This window comes from Dromaius novaehollandiae, chromosome 15 (assembly GCF_036370855.1).
Source record: "Dromaius novaehollandiae isolate bDroNov1 chromosome 15, bDroNov1.hap1, whole genome shotgun sequence".
NCBI classification, from domain to species: Eukaryota; Metazoa; Chordata; class Aves; order Casuariiformes; family Dromaiidae; genus Dromaius; species Dromaius novaehollandiae.
In genome coordinates, this window is record NC_088112.1 from 17278314 (window position 1) to 17286799 (window position 8486).

Sequence of the window (8486 nt, forward strand, 5' to 3'; positions counted from 1 at the left end):
CTTTTGGCCATCAGTCCTCTCGTGTCTGCAATGCCAGAAAACACCAGAAGTGCCCAGAGAGCAAAAATAACTGCATTAACGTGCTGACAGTTTAACCATGATCAAAAGCCTGCCTTCCTCTCCTCCCTTCCCTGCTGTCTTATCTGAGGTGGTAAGAACAAAAGGAGGGGGTGGGGGAAGTGATTAATTTCTCACATTGTTTTCATTTCCTTCCCGCGTTTTAGCTGCAGCAAAGCCCCTGGCCTGTTTCCCCTGCCAGCTCTCCTGCCTCGCATCGGCGTTGCCGCGTAGGTTTGCAGACATTGCAGGGGAAGGCTTAAATCCAAACAAAAATAACTGTGCGGCACTCATCTGCCTGAAGTTTTCAGCGCGGCAGGGCCCCGTCTTCACGGGAGCCCCCAGAGGTCACAGCAGTACAAACAACAGGACTTTTTCCAGCAGCTTTTGTGAAACAGCGTAAAAGACTGAGCAGCGTTTAACCCTGGCTGTGCCTGGGCAAGGCTGGGAGGGACAAATACATCAGCTGTAAAGCAGACTCATTCCGTGAGATGTTAATTAGCCTTTATATTAATATGTCCCTGCAGCTCCTAAAGTTCATTCCCAGTCCTGGCATTTTTTTCACCAGCATAAGCAATCACCTCCCGGAGAGCTGAAGCAGAGTGATGGCCCCAGTAGCCAGTGCAGGTCCCGATGCCTTGTCAGGCCACTGCTGCCTCGGCCCCGGCACCCGCTGCCGCTGGCTTTCCCACCGGGAAACGGCCCAGCACAGTGTCCCCTGGAGACGGGGTGGGTAGGGGGTGCGGGTACCGCTGGCAGCAGCGCTCTTCCCCTCCTCCCGGGGATGCTCTCGTTGCCCTGCTGCTGCGGGACTGCCATCAGCCCAAACTGCGTTGCACCGGGCCACGGCTCGGCGGTACGGTAAACAGCTCCAGGTTTTACCTGGCTAAAAATGCTGCAGCCGCGCGGTGTGACGTGCCAGTGCTGTACCGACACACCCTGCCCACCTTGTATCTGTTCCCAAAACGCTGAAGAGCTGTTTTTTTGCTGGCAGCTGGGTGGGATTTGGCTGGTCTGCACCACCGTGAGGGCTTGCAGCTGGTATACCGACTGTCCGTGGGCGCTAGTCTAAGAGGTGCAACTGCCCAGCCGAAATCGCAGAGCTGCGCCGCCGCCCGCACCAGGCCGAGGGCGAAGGTCCTCGCAACCGCTGCGTTGGCCAAAGGGCTTGGTGCCGCCGGCAGGGACGTCTCCGCTCCCTGTCCTCAGCCTCCCTGAGCCAGCATGCCCGCTTTCGTTCTCCTTTCCCTGGGTCAGCTCTCGTCTGGTTCGGTGACTAAACCGGCTCAGCAAAGGGTCAGGCAAGAGAACCAGCGGGAGCGTAGGGGTGCGAGACCGCTGCCCTGGGGCACGCGCTCTCGTGGCAGAGCTGTGGCTGGGAACCGCTGTATCTGCAGCTGCGGGGTGGCAAAGCGAGGTGCTGGGAAAGCCAAGGCCTTGCCCAGACATGCTTGCGCACACCCTGGCTGCTCCTCTCCAACCGCAAAAGCAAAGCGATTCTGCCGGCGGTTTGCAAGCCCTCCCTCTGCTCTGATCCGGTTTACAGTCAGCCCTGCACACTGAGTGGCAACCGTAGTTAAGGGTTTTCCCTTTATAATTCTCTCAATAACAGCCCCCGTCCCTCTGCGGAGGCAGAAACAGGGCACCGGAGCGCCCGCCCCGGCTCTGCGGGCCCCGCGCGCTGCCCGGGCGAGGGAGGCGGAGGAGGCGGAGGAGGCCCCCGGCCTGGCTGCCGGCAGCCAGCGTCTCGCGAGATGGCGCTGCTACCACGCGGGCTGCGCGGCCGGGCAAGGCGGCAGGCCCGGGCCTAGCGGAGGCCGCGAGCCTGGGGGGCGCAGGGGCGGGCTGCCCGCCTCAGCCGGAGCTCGGCCCGCCGCACCGCTCGTGTGGCCCACACGCACCCGGGCTGCGCCCACGGCATCGCTCGCTGCACCCCGAGCCGTGCCCATGGCATTGCTCCCTGCGCCCATGGCATTGCTCCCCGAGCCGTGCCCGTAGCAGCACTCGCGTGTCCTCCTGCACAAATCCTCTCGCTTAAAGTTTCACCCGTGCCGGGCCAGGCGCTGGCACTAGGGTTACTGGGGTGGGGGAAGCCAGGATCCTCACGGAAACCCTCTCGAGCCAGCTTACTAAGGACCTAAGAGACCCTGCAAGTGCTGTGCAGACTCCTGGACTCCTTCCTGCTTCCTCCCCCGTACAGCAGCCAGGAGAAAGGTTTGACCTGGGATATTTGGAAGCAGATTTGCTCCGATACGGCCGCAGCCTCTGAAGCGAAGCAGCCAGCTAGGCTGGAGGCCAGAAAAGAGCCAGCGAGGACTTTTCTATAGTAAGAAACGCAGAGGCTGAACTTGTAAACAAGCCTCCTCCCCCCGGATCCATCTTGCTCCCACGTGAGCGAACGAGCAGATGATGAAAGCGCATAGCTCTGTCCCACCACCGAAACGACTGCAACGGCCGCCGTGCACACGGGCGCTCGAACACGCGTGCGCTTACGGGAGCCGAGCCAAGCTTCCTGTGAGGCTGCAGCGCTGCTTTTCAGAAGCTAGCAGCTTATTTTTATCTCGAAAACTTCAAGGACGCACACGTGTACTTTCCTACACGTCATGTGGCAGCCCGCGCAGGATATGTGCACAGACAGGTCCGGTATGCAGACAGCTACAGCTCACAGCCCCAAGCAGCGCCACGGGGGGGACATCTGAGCATACGGATGAGAAACGTGATCCCTCCGGAGTGCAGCCCGCTGGCACGGACCAGCACACCCCTGAATCTCTTCTGGGAAGACCTCGGCTGGGAGGACCTCGCTTTGCGATGCTGAACGTCCCCCGGGTTGCCATAGCACCAGCATCCACAACACTGGGCAGGGGAGGCCGGGAAGTAGGTCAGACCGGGCTAACAATACCCAGACGGGTCGGTCTACAACTCGGCCTGCTCCAGGGAAGGGAGCGAAGCAGAGGAGAAATGGAAAGGGGAAAAAAAAGAAGGAAAATATAAACATCCATAGTCTGAACAACGCACTTCCTTCCCCTCCCCCCCCCAAAAAACAAGGACTTTTTAACTTTTTAAAGCCACCTTTGTGTATCAGTGCTGAGAGCAAGACTAGCACCCACCTCCTGCCCATCTGACAACAAACTACAAGGGAATTCAAATGCTAATCTGTAGCCAGACTTCTCAATGGGTCTTTATTTCCCCAGTGGCTCTGGGATCAAAGCCTGCAGGAGCCAGCCTGCCGAAGCTATGAGGAAGTTTGTTTCGGGAGCAAGCACTGAAGGAAGCTTTCCTTTCCCTTCTCCTTTCCTCATCCTGATTTTATTATCAGCCTTATTTTTACTTGTTTACGTCCAAGCGACTTCAAGGGCAAGAAAAAAGAAAGCAAGTCACACTGGAGTTGTGTAACAGAAATAAGCACTGTCGTGACCCATTTTATCTGCTGAGTCTGCAGAGGTCTTACTCTCACCATAACAGCATTTTTGTGTTTGCCTGTGTGACCATTTTGAATTAGGTATTGATCAATGCCAAAACTGTGAAGAACATTCTGGCAGCAAGAGCCAGAACCCCATTGATCTGAATGAACACAGAGCCGCACAGAGCTCCTGCTCGGTGCGTGCCCGAGAGCCAGGGTGGAGGAAGGAGTGCTCGGCTGGGGGGGAGCGCGGGGGCAGCAGCCGGATCCACGCTGCACAGACTGAGAGGAGTCGGTGAAGTACGGACAAAGGTGGCCTGGGGTGAAAAGCGTGACTGCGGCTGACCCGTGACATATCAGGGGTTGGCAGCATGGCGTTTGAACTCTGCGCTGTCGCAGGGAGGCACAGCTGCGGATGGAGGCACAGGGTGTTTCCGACAGGGTGAGAGCAGGCCCCTTGCCTGCAGGCAAATACTCCCTTTACGACAGGCCACAGTCCTATGCAGTAAAAAACATTCCTAGATTAGATAACATAGAAAAACGCAAGCAAAAACAAAGCAATTTGTCACTTTGAATGTTAGCGGGTCAAGATAGGCTAGGAAAGTCCACACTTTAATGCTACAATTTGCCTTGTCTTCACCAGTTTTTCACCAGTAATCACCACTTGTTAGAGAGCACCGAGAAGTCATCTTTCTCCCTGGTACAGGCAGAGCCATAGTGTAGGAGGGGGATGCAGCCTCACACGTGCCCTTGTGTGAATGCCCTCCCTCCGGAGGAGAGCTTGGACGCTTGTTGCGGCAGCTTAGGAAAGGCCATGCCTTGCTCCTGACACCGTCTCCTGCTGTGGGTTCTGGGATTTCCCGGGTTTCAGTGCTAAAAACTATGTAGGAAGAGTCAAAGTAGGGTCAGCACTGAGGAAGACTGCAGAGTCTGACAGAGCATTCCTGGAACAGGAAGAAAAAAGAATTGTGTCAGCAGCATGTGTGGCCTCTGCACCAGCTGCGTCACATGGTTGTTGCATTACTTGACAAGAGAAAGGTGGGTGACTCCAAAGAGAAAGGTGGGTGACTCCAAACAGCTACGGCAACATTACCTGCGGGGAGTGGGAGATACAAAGGGGGCTACTCTGGCACCCCTCCCTCCCCGTGCAGCATCGCAGGCTGGACAGTGATTGTGAGTCACTATGATGGCTATGACGCTAAGCTGAATATGACATGGGGAAAAGGACTTTGGGAGATGGGGATCATCATACCAGCAAGCACGCAACCAATGAGTCCCTGTGGTCACTGCTCCTGGATCCGCAACTGGTGAGTGGCTGAAATAGGCTCCATTTCATGGACGGGGCAGTTGAGCCCAGGGTCTTGCCTGAGTGCATCAGCTGCACTGGGTTTCTGACGGCACCCCTGTCAGAGTGGCTGGCAGCCTCCCTCGAACGCCTTGGCAGCTGCCGTGGTACCAGGGGCTCGCGGGTCCTTGGCACGGAGTTCCCAGGGTATAACAAGAGCTCAGGCACTGCCGATACGGTGGAATTGCACTGCGTTAGCGCTGTGCTGACACAGCCAGTGCAGCACACTCTCCCAAGGCTGGACCCAGTCACCCCACTGTAAAGTATTTACAGCTGTATAGCTCATTCTCCTCCGGGGAGGAAGGAAGGAACTTCAGACAGGGCTTGTTGCAACTGATGCAAATGGACTGTTGCCTGCCTCCCTCCCAGTGGGTGCAACACTGAACCACCAAAGAGCTGTAAATGTTCTGCCTGAGCAAAGAAACCTTCTCAGCGGTCAGCTTTATTAGCTCAATACAGTGCTGCACGGGCGCATGGCCTTTGGATCAGAACTGACTCATGCCCACCGAGCTCAGAGTCAGGCAGAGCACGGCTGAAGGGTGTAGATACCCAAGTTGTACTGGAAGGGGTCACCGCTTCTCCTGCCGTAACTGCATTCACAGAAAGGAAGCTGTTATCAGTAAAAAGCAAAAGGTATTCTGTCAATTGTCATAATTATCATGGTACAAAACCCAAACATTAACAATAATGAATAGAAAAGCATCAGACAGGTAAACTCCAAAATGAGCCCTGAAAGGGCAAGATCATGGAGCAGAACAGTGGCAATTCTTCCAATCTCTCAGTGACTAAAGAGGCTGAGCCTAAGCTACGGATAAGTTGGCGGTATAAAGGGAACGGTGATGGGTTCAAACAGTACGGCAGCAGCCTCAGAGAGGAGGGGGACTTGGGTATCTGCTTTTCACTAAAGCAGAGTGTGTATCAACCTCACAAATTGGTTTCCAGACTGGCTTCTTAGTAAACTACAGATTAGGAAAGCAGGGAAACCGGAGCTCCTGCCCAGCCTTAGTTACAGAGCAGCACTTACAGCATAAAGAATAAAGACAGAAAAGATGAAGTGGAAGAAAGTAAAGGTGCAGTGTAACTGAAAAGTTTCATAATTTGCCCAAAACAAAAGGGAGACAGAGGCAGAATTAGCAAAGCTGTGAATTGGCAGAAAGATCATGGATGTGACCATGTTATATAATGTGGTAGAACACATATCATACATATTTAATAGCATTGTTTAGCTTGTATTTGTCACAGCATCACATCTAGAGGCTGGTTCTAAAGCCATGGATGGTGATGGAAAGGTCCTAATTGAATTCTAGGGCTTTTAACTAGAGGCCACATTATACAGAAAAACCTACAGAGTGTTAGTCGTATGAGACTTTCATGCATTCCCCACTTACTGACCTCAGATGATAAAGAGTGAGCTGCTAGAGGTATTTGTTGAGAGTTAATCAGGTTTGCAGATTAACTCTTAGATCCTGAATTATACATGTTTATATGCAAATGGAGGGAACAAGCAACATGTTCGGGGATAAGACAGCAGACAGCTGAGAGACGAAGGATGAGGCTTATGACGGAAGCACAAGAACAAATAGATAACATCTAGCTAGGAAAGACAGGAAGGGAAGGAACATAAAGCAGTGGGGCTAGGATAGCAGTTAATGGGTTCTGTCATCTTTTCAGAAGCAGACATTTAAACTCTGATCTCTGTTTTCTCCCTGAAATGGCAGATTCTTACCCATAATAGAATTATTGATAATTTCTTTTGCATTGCACCATTACCTCCAAAACCTACGCAGAGATCACCATCTACATCACCTACAGACATGCAATATGTACCAAGCCTGTATGACCGCAAACGCAGGCTGAGCAGTTTCCCTGACATTTTCTTGCCTACTAAAGAAACTTAGAAAGCTCACAAGCAGCAATTTATAACTGGTACCAGGCAGGATGTCCTGAGCAGGTAACAGGCTTTAAGGAAGAACTTTGCTTGCTGTCCTTTGGTCTAGCTTAACACTTACATGTGTGCTCAGCTTTATGCCTCTCTCTGCAGGTTGGATCAGTGCTGGTACTGTTCTGGTGGGGGTCTCTGCGCCCAGCCCCACTCACCATGAACATCATTGGGAACATAGCACAGGGGCTGCACAACTGCTGGGCAGACCATTTCTCCCGCAAGTTTCTACCCAAGAGGCCTCCCCTCCGCCAAATCACCTATTTGCCCATTTTCTACCAGGTGGACTATAAAACCCGGCAGACTGAAGTTGGCTTAGATTATGGCCCTCCCCGGGCCCACTTGAATGAGGCTAAACTTATCTTCCGGGAAGGCAAGTGGGAAGATGAGAACAGCTCCTCTCCCCAGCAATCACAGCTGCAGACATCCCCTTCCCCTTTGCGGGAAAAGGCCAGTGAAATTCTGGAAAAGAACAAAGCCCTTTTGGAGGAAAACAATTACCTGAAGCTGCAGCTTGAGCTGCTGATGGACATGCTGATAGAAACCACAGTTCAACTTCGCCTGTTGGAGAAGAAGGTGCAGGTGTCAGGCAGGCACCTGAAGACAAAACAAACAGGTAAATTGCTGATGCTTGAGTCCTAGAAGAAATCACGGAAGCAAGACTGGAAGCGTATATGTCTAACATACATGTCTAGCTGTTTCCTTGCTTCAAGAAGCCTAATAAAATCCTGAAGCAGATGTTTCCAGAGTGAGATTTTTGTCCCTATCACAGTCCACACTCGCAAGCAGCCACATTCCATGGAACTGCCCTGCCTTGCAAAAGCACTTATGAGAGATGGCCTGTTGGGAAAAAGGCTGCGGCTGTTAACAACAGCGCTGCTTGAACTGATAGTTGTTTTCATCCTCCAAACATCGTGTATATGTTGGCTAATTATAACTCTTCTGATAACTAGTTATGTTTCGGTTTGCCTCTATGTATGGCTGCTGTTCTGCTGTTCACAGCCACATTTGACCCCTGGAAGCGGCTGTACACAACAGCCTGTTGGATGCATCAGCTTTCAAAGTGGACAAGTATTTTGCCTATGCTTAATAGTAATTACATATTTACAACAAACTCATATGACTTTTTTTGTAACACTGAATAATTAAACCGAAAGAGTGCACACCCAGCAGAACGTCATCCCAATGTGAGCAAGGGAAGATCTCCAATTCCCAAGAGATCTCTAAAGAGTGAACTGTTGTCAGAATGCCTTTCGACTACAACAAACACGATCACGAATATACAGGAGTCACCATCGTACCGGGCAAACTATACTTTACTTATCATAAAAATTAGATTCCAAGAAACCAGCCAGTCCAGCCCACTTAAAGTCATGAAGTCACGTGGCTCATGATGCACAAAAACCAGAGAATCAATTTTCCCTTGTTATTTAAATGCAGTGGTGGTGACTAAAAAAACCCAATCAGACTAGTAAAATGACACAGTAAATGTATCCCAGTCGCTGGTTATTAATAAACATTAAGGGAAGACAAATATTATCATTAACCCACTGTTAGAAATGCAAAGACTACAGCATGAATTAGCAGGATTCAGTTTATATTAACCAGTCACTCAGAAACAAAGCTGTGAGTAGACACCACACCTCCACGGTCCTAAGGTCACCACTTATCTGTTCAATCATGCAGGCTGCCTGACAGCTATTTTAATCCAGAGCTGTCCCTACACCCCCAGCTAATGTTTCTTT

The 8486-nt window shown here is 51.9% G+C and overlaps 1 protein-coding gene and 1 long non-coding RNA gene across 2 annotated transcripts; one reads left to right on the forward strand and one right to left on the reverse strand.

Annotated features, from left to right (window-relative positions):
* Positions 1-3206: 3206 nt before the first annotated feature.
* On the reverse strand, positions 3207-7329 carry LOC135330032 (uncharacterized). Its single transcript, XR_010391753.1, has 3 exons — positions 7243-7329; positions 4710-5412; positions 3207-4401 (listed from the first exon to the last, which is right to left on the reverse strand). It is a non-coding gene; the product is annotated as an uncharacterized LOC135330032 (long non-coding RNA).
* CBY3 (chibby family member 3) lies at positions 4672-7891 on the forward strand. Its single transcript, XM_026122591.2, has 2 exons — positions 4672-4764; positions 6844-7891. The coding sequence occupies exons 1-2, from the start codon at positions 4672-4674 to the stop codon at positions 7381-7383; spliced, it is 633 nt and encodes a 210-aa protein (XP_025978376.2). The 3' UTR covers positions 7384-7891.
* The last annotated feature ends 595 nt before the right edge of the window (positions 7892-8486 follow it).